This window comes from Anoplophora glabripennis, unplaced genomic scaffold (genome assembly GCF_000390285.2).
Source record: "Anoplophora glabripennis isolate ALB-LARVAE unplaced genomic scaffold, Agla_2.0 scaffold19, whole genome shotgun sequence".
NCBI lineage: Eukaryota > Metazoa > Arthropoda > Insecta > Coleoptera > Cerambycidae > Anoplophora > Anoplophora glabripennis.
The window spans coordinates 1,660,929-1,681,081 of record NW_019416327.1 but is presented as its reverse complement, the minus strand read 5'-3'; the positions used below and the strand labels follow the sequence as shown (position 1 = coordinate 1,681,081).

Below are 20,153 nucleotides of genomic sequence, written 5' to 3'. Positions count from 1 at the left end.
TATGTACTTTTGTCATCGTTATTCCGTTGCTCGATAGGCTATTAGATTATTTTTTTAATTAGCAGAAAGTGCCATCTACTTGAGAGTATCGTTAATCGACCAAGATACAGTTACCTACTTATCTAGAAGGCACAATTTATTGCGATCTTCGAACGGTAGATGGCATTATAAGTTTATATGTAGTTAGGCAACCAGTAAAACCACAATTTATTGCGACGTCTGGATAATAAGATGGCGCCATAATTAGGCAACTAGATAGCGACTACCGTAAAATCGGTTAGGTTTGTCGACAACAATTGATAATATAAGGTTATGAGGTTATAATGAATTTTGGCAGAAATTGATCATCAATTTGTCTCATTGGAAAACTAAAAATGGATTTTTCAAACGGATCGATCGATTTATAACCTGATTCATATATCTGGGACAGCAGATCACTAGACGATGGTTAGTTTTTGTATAGGTCCTTCCATCAAGAAAAAAAAGTGAATATCTCGAAAACCGGAAGGGCTAAAGAGGAACTGATTTCACTTTCAGATTTGCCAGTGTTGTTATAGTCTCTAGAATTTTTTTCAGTATTTTCTGACGCCTAGAGATTTCCCGAAAAAATCGATGGACCATTAACATTTTCAAAAATTAAATTTTCAAAATAAGGGCAGCTTCGTGGGTATTTGGAGCCTCTGATCTCTACGGGATGGTTAGTTTTTGTATAGGTGCTTCCATTAAGAAAAAAAAAGTTAATATCTCGAACACCGGAAGGGCTAGAGAGGAACTGATTTCACTTTCAGATTCGCCAGTGTTGTTTGTTGTTATAGTTTAGAATGTTTTTCAGAATTTTCTGACGCCAAAGAAGCTAAAGTATGGATCTACTGGCATATACAACCGCATGAAAATGATCTTTAATTAAAAATCGGTATACTGCCATCTATCCATGAAAAATCTAAATATATTATAAATAACGCTGAAGTAATCACAGTTACCTCTTTTTAGAACTTCCTTCGCAATTATAATTTCTAAATTACAGATGGCGCCTGACGAGGTTTTGTCAATATTGTGAAATATACAGGGTCGGAAAGTCCCCATGGTTCATCGGCCGTTACGTGAAAGCGATAGGCATAGAAATCCGTGCGATAAAGATGGCTATAATGAAGGCGTCTAATAATCACCGCCCATTTCGCCCTTCAACAAATAAGATCCACTTCATTATAGCCATCTTTCTCTATCGCACGGATTTCTAAGACTTACTTCATCGCTCTCACGTAACGGCCGATGAACCAAGGGGACTTTCCGACCCTATATACTTTGACATAAATAATTTCAGTCAACAGTACATACAGGGTATTCCGAATTAATAGTTCAAGCAATTATCCACATATTCTTTGGACTAAAATAATGGAACTTTTCTTATGCCACTTTTCATTTCCGGGCCCCATAAAGATATTTAGTTGAAATTTAGCAGATATTTTGATATTAAGTCGGCACACTTTTTGTGTAATTTTAGTTCAAAATATTAAAACGTGGACGAAGGAGAGAGGGGGTTGCAGTACCTATGTACCCCCTATTTTTTTTTGAATATGCCTATACTCTCAGAATATTTTTTTTAGATATAGTCTTTTTTCACTCTTGTAACATTTTTTATTTGGGGCCTCGTTTACGAAATATTGTAACTTTTTTGGATATGGGGCATCGATTGAGTCGATGATAGACTTTATTTTTTGGGCATATGAAAGACTCCAGTGGTTATTTTTTTTAATTTAATTTTTTTTAATAAAATAGAAATGATCCATCATGATTAGCGATTTTTAATTTGAACTAAATCTAACATATCTAAAAAAGTTGCAAATCTCATATAGCAAGTACCAAATCAAAATATGGGCTTCAGCCTAAAGTACTCTTTACTCGTACAATTCGTTTCTTTAATTGTTGTTTAGTTAGCATTGGTACTATATAAATGAAATTTTTCATAGAATTCCAAAAATTAAAGTCTAACGTCCACTAAATTGATGTCGCGTATCCAAAAAAGTTACAATATCCCGTAAACAAGGCCCCAATATTGAAAATTTTTCATAGAATTCCGAAAATTAAAGTCTAATGTCGACTAAATTGGTGTAGCGTATCCAAAAAAAGTTACAATATCTCGTAAATGAGACCCCAAATAAAAATCTTACGAGAGTGAAAAAATAGAATAAAATACCACTTTATCTAAAATAAAGCATAGGCGCACTCAAAAAAAAATAGGGAGTCCATTGGTACTGCAACCCCCCTCCCCTCCATTCGCCATTTGATATTTTAACCCAAAATACCAAATTACCAAAAATATGTCCTTAAATTTCAAATAAATATTTCCACAATCACCGAAGTTATCAATAAAAATAATTTTTTAAATTTAATTTTGACACCCTGTATTTTGAAAATGGGGCTCCGATAAGAAAAGTCCCATTATTTCAGTCCAAAGAATGTGGTTAACTGCTTGATCTACTAATTTGCAACACCCTGTATATTACTGCTTCTTTTTTGGTTTTCAATGATTTCTAAACCTTGGGTGTATATGTCGACATTTATTACAGCATTCTTTGTATTTTATTTCAGGTTACGACCACAGTTATGACAATGACGCAATACCATAACAGTTTACTTTTGACATTTGAATGAACAAAGACACAAAAATATGGAAAAGAGGCATACAATGTAGAAGCGAAAAGTTAAACAACTTCTCACAAAACTAATGGGGAGCGAACGTTCAAAAAATTATTTTTACTTCCACCTAAAAAATTTAAAAAAAGTTTGTTACTCCTGCCTCCTCCAGCAATTAAAAAAAGTACTATCACTGTGTGAACCCAATTTACTTTTCTAAATTAGTGCCAAATAAATACCTGTAAGAATGTAAGAAAACACGATTAGTTTAATTCTTGTCAAAGTACATACAATATAAAACAGGACAGACCTAAAAAAAACTATCTTCACGAATATTACAACAGAGGTTAATTATAGACAATAATTTATTTTTAAATCGAATATAATGTTTGGTTAAAGTTACATTTAAAAAAATATTCACTTTAAAATAATCTGAAAAGTAAAGGAAACTGTTTTTCTATGAACATTAAAATTAGAATGAAGGAAATGAAATGCTGAAAAGGGACAATATAAAAAATATTGATAAACAATATTTTAAACTTACAACATACATATATAGTTTTAAGCCGAGTTTTAAATATACATATAAAATAAATAATATTTTATGCACATCAGTCTTTCACGAAAAGTGCTCCAGTATTGGGTAACTATAATTTTGAATTTTCAAAGTTTAAAGAAGCTGATAACTTTATGGGTTGAGAAGATTCGGTAATGAGTGGCTGCGACTGCTTATCCAAGGTTTCGTTCGAAACTTCAATAATAGTCTTATCATCTAAACTCTTTGTTGTTGGTTTTCCATCGTTAATGGAATGAAAGAATTGGCTGCGCAGGATTGCTGCTTGGGAGGAATATTTACGGGGCTTCTCATCTATGTCAATATAAATACTATCGTTACTGAGGGTGTCGCATACGCGTTCGCTCTTAGAAAGTGTTGGTTTCGTAGCACATCTGGCACGGAAACTACAGCTGCTGCCGATGCTCGTTTTCTCCGCCTGAGACGAAGTGATGAAGCTCACGTAATCGTCAAAACGGACTCTCTCTGATGTGCAATCTTCGGTTGTAACGCAACTGCACGAGTCACTTCCAGGAGCCTGGAAAGTTACAATACTGAAAATGTATATTTTCGTAATCGCATTAAATACATAAATCAGTTAAAAATATAACACTAAGTTACCCATTGTGCAAAGTAGTACTCAATCGTTATACATTGAGTTCGGAATCTACTTAAGAAGTGTGAAGAATTTATGAGATACAGGCCATAGAATATTTGTTAATATAGAATGTTTTTCTACCTCGTGCGTCGAATGCAGTTAATTCCAAGAAAGTGACGCAGGGGTATTCTTGGAATTCTATCTGAACAAATATTGTAGGAACTGTATGTGGCTATATGAATTTGTAGTCATGTAATCGGGCAAAAGTATTCTAAACAATATATGTAGTTTGAATTAGAAAAATATTTCAACAACACAGGTGCATTTCTAAATATATCAAAAAATAATAGATTCATAAAAAAGAAAATTGTTAAAACTTATTGGGAACCTCTGGAGTCATCTCCAACTTATATACTACATAAAAATAGGTATATAGTTGTGGATGTGTCATATTTTTTTTTTAGCAAGCAGAAAGATTGCTAGTTCAATTTTAGACAATAATTATTTTATTTCATTTTCATTAGCGAATCACGTAGCTTTATTATGAAAATTATTAGTAAACAAATGTTTTAGCGTAGTTATATTTTGTAATTTTTCCTTACTTTTACTTTTTTTGTGTGAAATAGAAGTGTGCCTATGGTGTGTGTATTAATAAACGCAACTGAACATTCTAAAATGGTCCATCATTACAGTAACAATAAATTAATAGACAAGGTGGTAACATATGGAGCTACTGATGAAAATTGTGAATTACCCTCGTATGTTTATGTACAGCAATTTTCAAATAAGCATGCACCAACATTTGCAAACAGAGATATCTGTGAAATCAGCGGTTCCAAAAAGGTTTTCATCATATTAATGTGGTAAGTCAGTGTATGAATTAAAAAAGAAATTATTCTATTTGCAAAAATCATAATTTGCATCTCGATTCATTTACTCTTCAAACTCATCTTCAAGTTTGTAAGCATCTTCCAACTGTAATATTTAACAGTGTCAAACATGCACAAAAATGGAAAACCATTATATTTACCTTATAATTCAGCATGGACCCTGCTAGAGCTCTAACACTTGCCCCAGCATCGTCAGCTATACTAGCATTGACCGATTCTGTCAAACTACTGAGACTGAATCTCTGTGCAGATACCAGATCGGCCTGAACTTCCAACCTCTGTCCGGCGTGACCAACGCTACCGGCTAAAGCCACTGTGCTTGCGGATTCCCTATCCATCTCCCTCAACACTTGACTGCCACTGGCCATTGATATACTCGCTTCTCCGATAGACGGATTAGGACCTTTTGTGCTTACTGCGTCTATGGAAGTGGTGTCTGCGGCTCTTGACGTGACAATGTTGGAATCTTCAGAAGCAGAGGAACCCCCACAGCCTCCTGAGCGGCACAAGGAGACGGGGACTACTCCATAGACGTAAAATAAGAGAATAGGAACACCTATTCCTACGGCCAAGCCAGCCAATATAGGAGAGATCACAACCTGGAAAAAAGAAAAGGCGATTGTAATATATTCATCAAAACTGATCACAACTATCAAAATTTTTTTCTACTGTCAAATAAATTATTTCATAAGATTATCGCAGACAATAATAGCAACAAATCAGTGTCAGTATTACTGAATGTGGTAACAAGAAAGTACTTAGGGACATATAAGATATGTCCAGCGAGTAGCATGTTCAGCTATTTTCAGTAGTTTTTTTATGAGTTGAGGCAAACAACTTGGTTCCAATTCGGTGTTGCTTTAACTATAATTTGGATTCATTTTTGAAAAATTTTTGGAAATTAGGAATATCTTCGGCAATACTGTGAAGTTATTTCAGAAATAGTAGAAAACTTAAACCTTTTTTATTGTTTGTTTGAATCAATTTCGGGATCGCATTCTTTCACGATAAAAACACAACTGTGCATACCTCTCTATAAAGTAGATAGTTTTTTTATTAAAGCTATATACAGGGTGTTTGTAAATAACTGCGAAATATGCTTCGTTTCCGAGATAGTGTTTAAATTATAATTTACTTATTTTTATTAATTATTTCAGTTTTAAAGATATTGACTCAAAAGTTGAAAAACGCTTTGAAGGGATAAATGTGTATTTTTTAGGGTGACCCCAATATTTCTACTTGCACCTTTAAATAGAAGATTAACAAAACCTACAATAAAATATGTTTTAGTTTTTTCCTCAAAAACGGTGCATCCTACGAAAAAAATTGAAGAGACCAATTTCATTCAGAATTGATATTCGCGGATTTCTAAAAAAATATCAAAACGGAAAAAAGTCAGTGGGGTACAATTTTTATTTTATTAGAAAAGTTTATGGTATTCTCGCACGAACGCCACTGGTGCAAGTACCAGGCTATACCAAAAACTCCCTTCATTGATATAGCTGAAAAATTAAACAAAAACAATCTTTGAAGCCTGTAACTTTTCAACACTATATTTGGTTAATTTTATTTGTAATTATAACGAAAGTGCTTCATTTGGAAAATTGAGTCAGTTTCGACAAATCCCGACATTATCGCACGAACCATCAAGCAACGCCTTCATCATTGGAAATGTTAACTGACCCTAACACATATCCGTCTCGTCGGGTCGAGCGGATGGATACCCTTTACGGGGCAATTTAATTGCAATTAATCCGACGTTACTTGAAAGGGCCCAAAGAGGGCCCGCTGCTTTGACGACCGCATCCCTAACGATGATGACGCTGATCGTGATCATATGGACACAGAATCTATCGATTCCTGGAAACGGGATTGCCTCCGACGAGAGAACGGAAGGGATCGCGCAAATCGCCCTCATCCGGACCGACAGGGATGAGAAAATTAAAGATAGCTAAAAATTTCTGATATACACGGACAGTTAATCGTGATGATTACATTTGAAAATAAAAAAAGTTTCATACACAATTTCAGTTTAGAAATAAAAAAAGGATATGAATGATGGCTTTCCAATTTTTTTATACTGCCTTAGAAAATTAAAATAGGTAAAAGATAATGTATTTTTTATTTACTTTGCTATAAATATAAACGAAACATACAGCAAGCATTTGTTATAATAAACAATATGTGGTTGTGAATTAAAAATAACGCATAACACTCGGTACAACATTATAAAAAATATAAAAAAGGTGATATTGGTAAATATTTTAAAATATTTATTCAGTCTCTATTTTACTGAAATTCTCAAAGATGGTTTTAACTGATATTTTACGTAGACAAATTATTTCAAGATATGTTTTGCAAAAGAAAAATTGTCTATTTTGATAGAACAATCTGACAACAAAAGTTTTCATCCACTTCCTTCAATTATCGAAGACATCCAGCTGCTTCTACCGAGAAATGAAATTATTAGATTATTGCCTTTTTTGTTACATATTTTTATTTTAATTTTTAAAGTCAAATAATATCTATTATTACAATCCTCATAACCACATAACCACATGTAAGGGATGATCTACAATTCTCTTTTGATGCGATTTACTGCTTTGCTACTAAGGTATGTGTTTTGAATGTGGGCACAATGGGACATAAATCTCTAAAAAATCAACAACATGCAATAAAAAATTTAAAAAAATATTGCCGAAAAACACTTTTTGAGTTAAAAACCGTTAATTTTTTTTTTTCAAAATGGCAACTTATTTGTTCGGATTCCGATTTGTTCGGATTCCGGTCAGACTTTTTACATATGTTAGAGTACACATTTTGTCTCATTCAAACATTTCAATTGTAAAGAAGTATCGCATCTACAAAACAATATTGTTGCTCAAAATTGAATCAGTTAATGAATCAAAAATCATTATAAAGGTTTTGACACTTACGTTCCAATTATACAATTTTTGTGTAAGATTTCTTAATTTCTGAAGAAATTTTTAAATAGGTATGTTACACGGTAGTTATTTATTTTATAAAACTTATGTAACATGAGTTAGGTAATACAGAAACCGATAAATTTAAAAGATTTTTGGGGGCACCTGCAGGAAAATGCATAAATTGGCACATTAATGTTTACACAATCGAATACAGTACGACTTGGTATAGTTGTTACGATCTCAATTGGAACTGCATAAAAACATTTAACTCATAATCTCATAAATTCTACGGAATCCATAAACGTCCAGAAAAATTTAGCCCTGTCTCGTCTAGATATACTATATTCCGAGCTATATTACCATATAATTACCATACGAGTTTTTTATGTTTAAAATCGCATTGTAATAAAGCATGTCGTAAAATGTATAAAGATTTATAATTATAATCAGGATAATCGCTTAATTTATCTCGAATCATGTTTAAAGTAGGAACTTTATTTTCTTTATACATATTATAAAATTGTGCGCCGCAATACATGGTAAAATCGTCAATTTTCTTTAATTTTGTATTTTTCCGTTTCTTTCTTTAATTACGCGATAAATTGTCGTTTTTGTTATCTTCATTCATTAATCCGTTTCCTAACTTTTTTATCACATTGTTCACTATCTTCAATTGTCAAACATTCATATATATTTAATATAATACCAGAGAACGTTGGTATAGTGTTCTCTGATAATACGTTGACTTTGTACGTGTAAATCTTTGTTTTTAAACTCTTGAGTTTGTTTCGATGCTTTCGATAAAAACCGGTTCCACTATTTGGGGATTTTCCCGAGTTATTTCGTTATCCTGCGGTTCAAAGAATCTTCAGAGAGCCACGCTAAATTACTAGATAACATTTATTTTAATAACTATAATCCTTTACTAGTTACGATATGAACAAATAATAATATCAACTAATAAATAATAATACGTATAATACCCACAACATACCCCGACAAGCAATGCTCTGCATTGCACTGGCAAAGCTAAGTGAACCCGTGTACCATACAAAAAAATTATTTACGACCTAGTGGACCATTACAGGTTTGCTTTGATGATCAGCGCGCCGCGTCAATTCTACATCAGGCGGACTAGTTTACCAATACCGGACTCGCCGAATTGCTATTCGAGTATAAATTACGTGACACATCATGGTCAAAGCATAGGGAGAAATTTCAGGAGAAGTGTATACGGTCCTGTGCTTTAAGATTTACAGGTTCCAATTGACATCGTAACAACTTATACGCAGATGAATCTATTCCTAAACCCACATATTTAGTTAGAAACTACTAGATTTATCGTTCATTAAGTTCCTTGCTTAATTTGTTGTAATTGTAATTCTATTATTTTATTACATAACATGCAATAAAATAATAAACACTTTAACTACTGAAGAAAATTTCTACACAAATGGCACCGCTGCAATAGAACTTCATAGACGCCTAGTTTATCCTTCTCTTACATACGCATATGTGCAAACTTATCTCTATCGCATATATTTCCGCTGATGGGGGGGGGGGGGGGGAGGCGTTTCACATTTCACATTAGTTTTGGAATATCGTAATATCGATGTCGTTTTGATTGTTTTATAAGTAGTGCGACTAGTATAAGTATATATAGTAGTGTATAAACTTATGAGAAATAAGAGTTATGTATGAATTAACAACACTGGATCTTTAAAAACTCCATGTATCGTTATACTGATAATTTGCGACTGTTCACCATCCCTCCTCGTTGAATTTGTAAAAACAGGAGAAAATGCCTAACTTTAAACGACGTCGGTACAAAGTAGGAAACCGATTTTATCGACTGGACTAATTGAGAAGCGCTCGGAATTTTCCGGGCACACACCAGACTGCGTCCTCCCTCCACGACTACGACAGCAAGTCGAGGAAGCCTCCACCACCACCACACCCTTTACTCGTACCATAGACTCGGCGCATGCAATACGAATCGTCCTGCCGCCGATCCTGCTGCCACAACCAACTCCTGTCGCTTCCCGGATTTCGGTGGCGTCGGACAGGAATCTTACGCTCGCACTCTACCGGTTCGTTCAATCGTCGAACGCCAGTGAGTGCCGTCCCGTCGTGCTGAAAACGCGTCTCGCGATCGAAACGATGGCCGGTACAGATTATTGACGAAAGTTCTCAGTGGAACGCGATGTCGGAAAGCGAGGAGGAGTCCACTAGCGGCGCGGACTGGCCCGTGACCGAAGAATGGCTCCAGGCGGTGCTGAAGGAACACCACAAGGAGCTGCCCGACCCCGCGATGATCACCGTACTGGATTTTACTGTGAGACCGGGCTGCGAGTCGGGGGAGAGCGTCCTCAGCGATATCCTTGCTGTAGCCGTCAAATACTGCTTGAGGTACAAGTTTGTATGTTTGAAATGAAACAAAAGTATTCTTCCTTTACAAACAAACGTATTTTTAAGTCTTTTTAATAGGAATTTATACTGTTTTCATCGTAAAATATCAGAATTGTCGGAGCTCTTGGTCCCCCTCGATTGTGGTACAATAAAATGAAGCCAAATGATTTAAATTTCTTATCTTACATTTGCCATTGTTTGTTTTTCTATTGAATATTTTACTAGTAAACAGGAAATCGTCAACACGTAATTAAATGGAAATACTGCTGCATTGTTGTCATATGAGAGATAATCAACGACTAAACATGAATAAACTATATAATTTGTTTATCAGTTAAAACCTACTTTTTTCTGAATATATTACTAACACTAGATAACTAGATTACTAACATTAGATAGTGTGTTCTCTTTATCCAGACATTTTTATGAACTTTTACTAAATACAAGAAATAAGGAAAGGAGTTGATCACATACAAATAGTTTGGCATTTATGCATTTTCAATGTCAAAAGCTACACAAAAAAATGTAAGAAAAATTAAAAAATCCTTATTCTTCAGGTCTTAATATAACTAGACAACAAATTTAGTAAAAAAAGTAGCTTTAGAGCTTTTTCCCATTTTTTTTATAAACTATTACATTAGGCCTCGATCTGAAGAATTAAAATGTTGTCATGACCCAAAATACAGTTCTTTCCTTCCTACATCTCGGCACTAAGTTGCTCAAATCAAATAGTTAATAAATGTTGCGAAGGCGTTCAGCCTTCAAACTGGCCACACTGTTTTTTACATATCTTTCTAATTTATCCGTCAAATTCTGGTTAATAACGTCATTACTTCCTTCACCAAAATAAGAGAAAACCATAAATTAAAACCTAGGAGCAGTCACAAATACAATACACACAAGAACAGTTTTCTGACCACATTTAAAAACATTCAAGGATTTACCACAGGAATGTGGACAGTACAATCTGCATAAGCGAACCCGCAAAACTATGGCTAATAAAATTTTATTTTCTGCATTTGAAGAAACAGTGTAAATTCAATAAACCAACTTCCTTCCATTATTTTCACATTTTACCACATAATACGTCTAATTTTCAGGGAAGAACCAGACGGGGTGACTCACAGCCTGAGTTTCATAATAAAATTACTACCTCAAGACCCATTTAGCAGGTACTTCGTGACCGAGGCACAGTTTGATTTACGGGAGATTAAATTTTACACGCAAGTAAGTTAAGTTTTTATTAGTCCACGCTCTGTTTCCACAGGTAAATTTAGGCAATAAAGAAACACTAAAAGTAAAGTATTTGTTAGTTATATTCTACTCCTTTCGAACAAATCCGTCATTTCTAAAATCACTGTGATGTCAATCTTATTTTTACAGTTTAAATTACAGTTAAATTTTATACGGTTTTACGCGGAACTACCTCTGTTATTACAAATATGATTATTACTGATGATACGTCCAACATCAATTTTAACCTAATGAAAGCAACAATTGAATAATTCTATAGACGCTGGATGACTAAGCTTCCGTTATGGCAATTACTTGATTGGTTGGCTGCACTAAAAAATTAAGCATTATATTTAACTCCCCTTGTTTCTCTAAATTATTTTTAGCTGCATATTTTAAGTACATATTCTTCAAATGTAAATATTTATTTAACACTGCTACTGCTGATAAGAGTGAGTAGTTAGTTATACACACAATGTTATATATCAATTATTATTTTAAATGCATTTCCATCGTGCTTTATATAATTCTCAAGTAAATAAGCACATTGTACAATAATTTACATTCTGAAAACATAAAAGAATATCGAATAACGTAGAAGATTTCAAAGTGGTCTCTTTAATTATTGGAAAGAAACTCGAAACTGCATGTTATACACATGATTTTTAATTGTTGCAACCTTTAAACCTTTAAACGACCTTAATTCGTTGTTAAATTTGTGACGACTCAGATATCTTAAAAAATTGAATTTACAGGTTGTCCCCGATTTGGAAGCCTTCAAAGAAACTGTACCTAAAAGCAGCGACATTCGTTTACCCATTCCCAAATGCTACTACGCACACTACTCTGCAGGTAAGTCAATACGTACGTACGTATCCGGAAAATCACTGGGTTTTCTTCTTTCCAGGCACCAACGACCCCGAACCGAGCCCACCCGAATCCGTCCTAGTCTTAGAGAACATCAAACCCCAGGGCTACAACAGCGCCGATTTTTCCCACGGACTCACCCTGCGTCAAACTACGGCCGCCGTGGAGGCAATCGCCCAATTGCACGCCCTTTCCCTATCTCTTAAAGTCAAAGAGGGAAAATCCCTGTCGGAAAGGTACCCCTTCCTCTTCCAAACAACGAGGGCATCGGACTCTTACCAGCAACTGGTCGAGAGAGGACTACCCCAACTGTCCCAGTTCTTAGAAAGAAGACCCGGCTTGGAAAGCGTCCTTGCGGCCCTCAACGATCTCAGACCTCACACCAAAGAGATAATCGAGAACCTGCTGGCACCTGAAGAACCCATGGCTCTAATCACCCATACCGACTTCTGGTGCAACAATCTGATGTTCCGCGAAGACGAGGAATCTTGCGTCTGTTCCATATTGGACTGGCAAATGGTGACGTACAGTCGACCAACCAACGACCTGGCACTTCTGCTTATCAGTAGCGTACCAGCTGAACTAAGAAGACTGCACACCGACTCCTTGCTCGATGGGTACTGGGACTGTCTTACATCCACCTGTAGAAAACTAGGTCTGGACATCGAAAGCGAACTGGGGTACGACAGGAAAAGGCTAGCCGAAGACTACAAGAGGTCGCAACTGCTAGCACTGTTACTCTGCATTGGATCCGTCGACCTGGCACTGGGCAATGCTCAAATGGAGGAAAGGCTGTTGGTGTTGCTGCAGGACCTGTACGCCGATGGTTTGCTGAACGCGGACCTGGCGGGACAAGCTCAAGTTTAAGTGAAACAAATTAAGTTTTCAAGTGATATTTGCTGTGCGGAAAAAAACACGATTTATTATTAAGAGCTTTACATTCGTCATAATAGATTGCAACTGATTTTCTTTCAACACTGGCCTTTATATCACCAGTAGAATCGTCTTTAACACTTCCTGGTCAACAATTGGGAAGATATACATAAATAAATAGAAACAAATCAGAAATAAAGATACTAAAATTTGCATTCAAGTTAAAAATAGTATGTTATAGAAATATATACTCAGACACATCTTTGATATGCCGTGCTCGTTTCCACATATCAGTATGATTACAAATGGGCGAATCTCGGCGCCGTGTCGCCATTCAAGCTGTTGATATATGGGCCGCCGATTTAGCAAGCTTTTTTTATCCTAACACAGTTTCCCGGCCACTGGAGTTTCACTTTGGAGTGCAAAAACTTGTGATCTATTATGAAATTATACGTATATATAAGAAAATTCTTCGCTTAAAGTTATACACAATATTTTCGTGCGCAAGTTTGACACTGTGTTCCGTGCCAATAAGTTTTAAAAAAATGGTTCAATTATAGCGTTTAGATGAAGGTGTATTTATTCCATTATAAAGCAAGCAAAGATATGTAGCCAGTAGGATTCAATCGACATTTATTACTTTGTCCTATTTATTCTTAATGATGATTAGTTGAGATTAAAAGTCACGTTTTATTAAATAGTTTCTTTTTAATCCCACAACAGAACGCAATATTACTCCTAACGTAAAAAAAATGAAGTGTGAGAAAACATGTTTGATTAGTTAGTTCAAATTTGTAATTCCTACAGAAATAATCTATTGTATCACATTTTCTTGATATAAACCTTTCATACTTATTTAAATACAAAATTGTTGCTCACTTCTGCTTCTTTAGTTTACGAATATACGCAAACAGACTTGGAAAAGGGATTTAAAATAGGCCGCTTTTTGGCATATCTATATCTATTATGAAAGAAAAATGCCATTTGGCGCCTATACAAATATATTTCCATCAGTATCCAGAGCCGCGAGCCATTCACTTAAAATAAATGGCTTACGACAAAGCAGCCTTGTCACTTTTTTCTGTTTCACATTTCACGTGAAGGCGGAAAGAAAATGGGGGGTCTATTGTTCGGTTGCGGGTTCCCTTTAGCTTTTCACACACCACGACGGTGTTGGAATCGATATCTCAAAAAGATAGAACTTTTTTATATTAGCAAATAAATATCATTTAATAAAAAAACATTGATATTCAGAAACAAACTAAAGACGATAAGTAATACAAATTCTGTTGAAATTAGTTTTATAATTTTTGGTTCCAGTCCAGTAAAAAGAAAGTCGACGGTTCGAACCTTTAGCGCCTTTAATTTTTTGTCCAAATTTGAAAGTGAACAACCCCAGAAAAAATATATTGCTATTCGCAGAAAATATTAATTGACTGTATATTTTGCATTATACCGTTTACCATTGTACCATTTTGTCAAATCTTATTATGTTATTATTTTGACAGTGCCAACGAAACGCCAAAGCAAATATTACTACATCGATGAATCTTAAACTAGAATTGTTTATGTCGGTAGGGGTCATAAAACCGATTGTGTGTTTATAGTTCTAATCAAAAATCAAAAAATGACGAAATACATTTTATGTAAATCTTAATATTATACTTCCAGAAAACGGTGATAATACAATGAGCATAGATTTCTCAAGTAAAAACAATTGGATTGAAGACAATTTAATCTAACCATGTTTCGTTTAAAAGTTACAGGGTGTTTTACTTTATTTATTTATTTGTAAAATTATATGGACGCGGTAATACAAATTGTTTTCAAATATCTCATTCATTACATCAGTGGCGTACCAGGGGACATGCGCTTTCCGTATTTTTTTAAATATTTTCCCCGTCTGTGGGTCTCTTCAGCAAAATTACTGAATTATCTGTTGATTCCTCACAAAAAAAAATGTTTCCTCAATTTTTTTTTCAAAGCGAACCTAATCGGAATCAGAAATGTAGTAGTTTTCCTTAAAAGATAAATAGGCAGGAAAATTATTTTCAAAAAGGGAGCGATGTACCTCGTACGGATATCTCCCTGTACGCCACTGTAGAAAGGAAAGAAATTGAAGATGATTTTTATTGCCTCCCGCCAAATTTGAATTAGATATTAATGAAAAAACACTTCAAAAGTAAAACTTTAACACTCATAACTTTAAAACGAAGCGTAAGTAACCTTAAGTTCAATTGTCTTTCTGAGTAATCTGTGGTTGCTGTATGACCACTGTTTTCTAGGACACCCTGTATATTAAAATCTGCTATAAACGTTTATCATGAAAACGAAAAATTATGGAAATTTTATATATTTTCTTAGTCTTCGAGTCTTATTTAATTTTAAAAAATTTACATTTACATTTAATGACAATAATTTTTCGATTGTTTTTTATTTTACTTCTAATTGTTTATGTAAATATCCCCTCAAAAATTAAGCTGAGAATATGCCTAAAAAAGTTTATTTGAAAATTTTTGCCGTTTCGACAGATAATGGCGATGTAAACGCTTCCAACGGGTCCATATTTAGTTTTTTTGCCAGGAATGCCAAGTGCTTCCGTTCAATTAAATATTTCGCGTTGCCGCCGCAATTTATCCTCGCATCGTACGTCCCGCATTTTTTATGTCGTTGGGGGCGACGCGACGGGAGGCACTAGTTGAGTTGCAATAACAAGTCCGCATCATTAAATTTTCACCCACCGCACCAGCGATCAAACACCCGGCCCCGCGCAATGTAGCAAAGTTGATTTACTTTACGACAAAAATAGCGCTTTATGTACTAGCCGCCGAATTGGGTCACGTTTTACCTCGGTTAGTCCCGAAGATAAAATTTTTAGATGCCGGTGTACTACTTTTTTTTCAGCAAACTTATCGATCTTGATACGGAGGGAGGATGGGGTTGGTTGCTCTCGCCACATCGGTCGTCCTCGTTCATTATGAAATGCTGCTTGCATTTTGCACGCCCCGTTCCTCTGCAGGTCACGGTTGTTCTGGGATTCTGGTGATACAGCGGTGCGAATAAAAAATTGTGCTAGGGGTACGGCATACTTTTGATACCAGTGACGGCTGGTGCAGGGGGCTTTGGGCGCCGCCTCCCACTCCAGAAATTTTCGCAGTAAAAAAATTTATTTTAAAATTTACAATGTCATCTAGATAATTACATAATTAAATTAATAGACATTAGTCTTATGAAACATAAAAAACATAAAAAAACATAAAACATAACTTAACATAATATAAATTTAACATAAACAAAAACATAAAAAGGAAATGTTAAATTTGTAATGAGCAGTCAGTTTAAATGTACTTGCAAAAATTCATTTGAAAAACACCAAATACATGAGCTCTCGTAGCTCGCCCCTAAATCTATAAAGTGTTTACAGTGGTGGTCATGGTCCCAGTCGCGCAGCAGTGAAAGACGAAGTTTGGGCTATATTTAATCCGCTAGTAATCAAATGATAGCTGCTTTCTACTTTTTTTCTTATTAAACGTAGTTTCTTTATACGTGTGGTGTAAAATTTTGTAAGCTACGTATTGTTTCTTGAGTATTTTTTAAAAGACTAAAAGTTTAAATTAGATTGTAAAGACAGTACTTGCAATCAGCGCCGTATTTAGGCACAGGCAGACTAGGCACTGCCTATAGACCCCACCAATTTTACACCTATATCAATTTGAAAACATTTTTCTACTGATTTTGCTGACAAGAAATCTCGAAAAGCATTATTTTAAATTATGTAATAATAAGTGTTAAATAATTTGTAACCAAAATTTTACCAAATTATATAGATTAATTATAATTTAAATTCAAATATAAAAACTTTTTTTAAGTATCAATTAATTAATCAATAAGTAATCAATCAAAAGTATTATTACTTTAGTACTAAAATTAATTATTATGCACTACACTTTATAATTAAATTAGTGGGAAAAATATTCACTAATTTTTGTTAATTTGTAAATTTTTGTTCCTAGAGAAGATAAAATTTAATTTTCTTTGCAATGTTTAAACTGTTCCGTTGAAAACAAAACTAATAAAAAAAAACTATTTAATAAATTCGAGAGAAAATCTTGAAAGAGGCGCATAAAAAATAATGTTATTTTCAATCCCTTAACCCAAATCCCAAATTCCTGCCTATAGGTCTCACAAGCGTAAATACGGTGCTATGTATTGAAAAATCAGTGGTGCCAGAAATACCAAACTTTAATAAAAAAGTAATTGAAAAGTTTATTACGCACAAAGGCAGACGAATGGACTTGTAACTACAAAAAAATATTGTTGAGCACATTGTCCCCATATTTCAATAGCAGTTAAAATAAAACTACCCAATTATTGTTTTTTTTTTCGATACTTTATACCTAAATTTTTCCGCCATCTCTGGTATGAAAGTCAAGTGCCGCCAGTGTTGGACACCCTGACTTTTTTACTGTTTTCTATTTTTTGATAAATTTTGAAAGCAAAAAAAAAGTTTCTTTCGATTCTTTTGTGTGAAAACTAATTAATTGATTGTACAAGAATTTGTAACTTTAGTATAGTCTTTCCGATATCAATTGAAGAACTAAGACGTTGACGGTATGTACCAGGTTCGGTCGCTGACACAGCAACTCGGCATTGAAATATTTGAAAAACTTGTTCCCATATTTATTTAACTATAACCCATATACAGGTCTGAAGACTATAATTCTAGGTACTTTCTTAATTTTTTTTTAACAATTTCTCAAAGTAGAAACTTCGATTGAATTATATTGTTTTCCCAAGGATGACCGAAAATGTTTTATTTCTCTTTCGGTACGGTTAAAAGAAAATTAAAAGGCGATTATTTTTTTGAATGGTGAAAGATGTATTTCAAATTACTGTGACTGTAAGTTACAAATAATAAAAGATGAAATAAGTAATAACAGACTAAACATCGCATGCTAACTATAGAAACAGCCAAAAAGAAACACATTTAAATAATTAAAAACGAAAAGTTATTATCAGTTTAGAAGACGAAAACAGATTGATTTTCGAAACGTAGACAATTTTTTGAGAAGTACGCAACATGTAGAGCGTGGATCTTTTGTATTTTGTAAACGTCTGCTTTTTTCAGTGTGTGATTTTTGGTTAGACAAAACTAATTTTATAAAAAATAGACCTTGATTGATTCTTTTAACGCAAGCGTTTGTTTCATAATTTTTTAAAATTTTATTCACAGATGGCAAAATACACAATAAATAAAGAAAAAAAATTATTTGTCTCGTTCCATCTTTTGAAAAATTACACCAATGCATGCAATGACAGCCAGTGAAATAGAATGTTGTATTTTAATGTAATCTTGACTTTATTGTATTAATAATTTTTAATTCTACCGAAATTTAATTGCAACATGAAAGAAATAAAATCACTGTTCCAAACAAAATTACTAGTCACGTGGCTTGTAATCTTTTATGAAGGCTCTGTGGTGTTCAATTAACATCTACGTCAACTATCACTAGTTGAAGTTTGACATATTTAAGGTTATTTATAAACAGTGTAACTTGCTTTTAAGAAACTGGCAGCAATGACTAGGGCATACAAAAAGTGACGAGAATTTAGAATTGTACTAAAATTATATAGGCATTTTATAAAAAAGAAAAAAAATCTAAATTAGAACCAATTATGCCTTTTTAATCACTTATACTTACGTTGTAAAATCCGAATTTTTCGGATTCTCCCAGACTATTTCAACCCTTCTAAACTTATCTACAAATACATATCCATAAATAAATAAATATTAAAAGCTGTTACTTGGTAAGCGTATCACTTGAGAACGGCTGGACCGATTTGTCTAATTTGTTTCTTTTTTAATGTTCGTAATAGTCCGAATAAAGTTTTAGTTTTAGTTAAATTTGAAAAGTTGCCCGGAAAATTGCAAAATTCGGGAAATAGCCATTGCGAAGCGTGTCAGGTTCGCCTAGTTTGTAATGTTTCTCCTGAAATTTCACTGGTACCTAAAATTAAAGCCTTTACATAGCCATACAACTTCTTTCACACGCCTTTTTGCACGACACTGTCTAGTGACTCGTCTTTGGGGCTTCTCTGGATGCACCTCACTCTAAGTTAAATATATCTTTGTCAGTGTAACCCTACTGTAACGTCTTATCGCTAAATACAAATTGTAAAAAGCTATAGAATGATATATCACCTCACCCTCGTTTCCTATATTCCTGGTAAATATAGGGGAGATTACCCTATCTAAGGAGATAATTATGGGCCATTGAAATAATCACAAATATATCGAGGGTTTCATGGAAAAAGGGCGTCTAACCATGTACCAAAGTATGAATTATCGGTGTTTAAACATTTTTATAACCATAAAAAAAAACAATTAAACATTTTTATAACCATAAAAAAAACAATATTTCGAAGCAATTACTCTTATGATCATTTTTCGTCTAAGTAAATATGGGTACAACCTTTTCCTGTAACACAGACACCTCCAGAATGAACAGGTACAACCAAAATTGTAAGATTTGAAAAAGTGATCAATGCGCCCTTTTTCCATGAAATTGCAGATAAAATTCGGGGGATATACAAATATTACGGTGTATTTCCTTTTGTATATTCTACTTAACATTCTCATATTGAAAGTGAGCAGATAAGTACTGTTAACTCAACTGTTAATTATGTGTAACTCTTCAAATAAAAGGGTAGTCCTGTACTTTAATATATTCCAGAATTGTGAGTAAAATGATCGACAGTAATAACATAAAATAAAAATTCTATCTTTATAGCATTGACTAGTTAGTGAAATAAGCATTTATATTAAACGTTTTCAAGTACTTATTTAACTTTTGACCTATGATGTGATGAGTAAAAAATCCAAGTTGATATTTTTTTTTATTAGCGAAAAAGATCAGATCAGATCAGATCAGAGATCATCAATTCATAAAAATATACATATAAATATACATGTTGCAATGACTTCAAAAGCTTTTGATCAAATTCCACTACCATCACCTAAAGTGGTTCAATTTTATTATAAAGAAATATTAAATGAAATTCTAGAAAATATTAAGTACCACAGTTTTGTAGAATAAATTATACTTTTTTACTGTTTTTTTGACGTATCATATTTCAAAATAAATATACTACATCCACAGTTTCTTGCA

General features: G+C 33.8%; 2 protein-coding genes across 8 annotated transcripts in view; one reads left to right on the top strand and one right to left on the bottom strand.

The window, feature by feature from the left end:
* Window positions 1-3,008: 3,008 nt before the first annotated feature.
* Window positions 3,009-20,153, bottom strand: part of LOC108914875 (E3 ubiquitin-protein ligase RNF19A) — a 115,996-nt gene continuing 98,851 nt past the window's right edge. For all 7 annotated transcript variants that reach the window (XM_018720805.1, XM_018720820.1, XM_018720799.2 and 4 more), the window contains 2 exons: window positions 4,816-5,274; window positions 3,009-3,725 (listed from right to left, as the gene is read on the bottom strand). In XM_018720805.1, the coding sequence (XP_018576321.1) occupies window positions 3,282-3,725; window positions 4,816-5,274 (903 nt within the window). In that variant the 3' untranslated portion in view covers window positions 3,009-3,281. The remainder of the gene's footprint in view (window positions 3,726-4,815; window positions 5,275-20,153) is intronic.
* On the top strand, window positions 9,581-13,665 carry LOC108914917. The gene is made up of 4 exons (XM_018720837.2): window positions 9,581-10,011; window positions 11,112-11,238; window positions 12,000-12,096; window positions 12,152-13,665. The coding sequence occupies exons 1-4, from the start codon at window positions 9,806-9,808 to the stop codon at window positions 12,976-12,978; spliced, it is 1,257 nt and encodes a 418-aa protein (XP_018576353.1). The 5' UTR covers window positions 9,581-9,805; the 3' UTR covers window positions 12,979-13,665.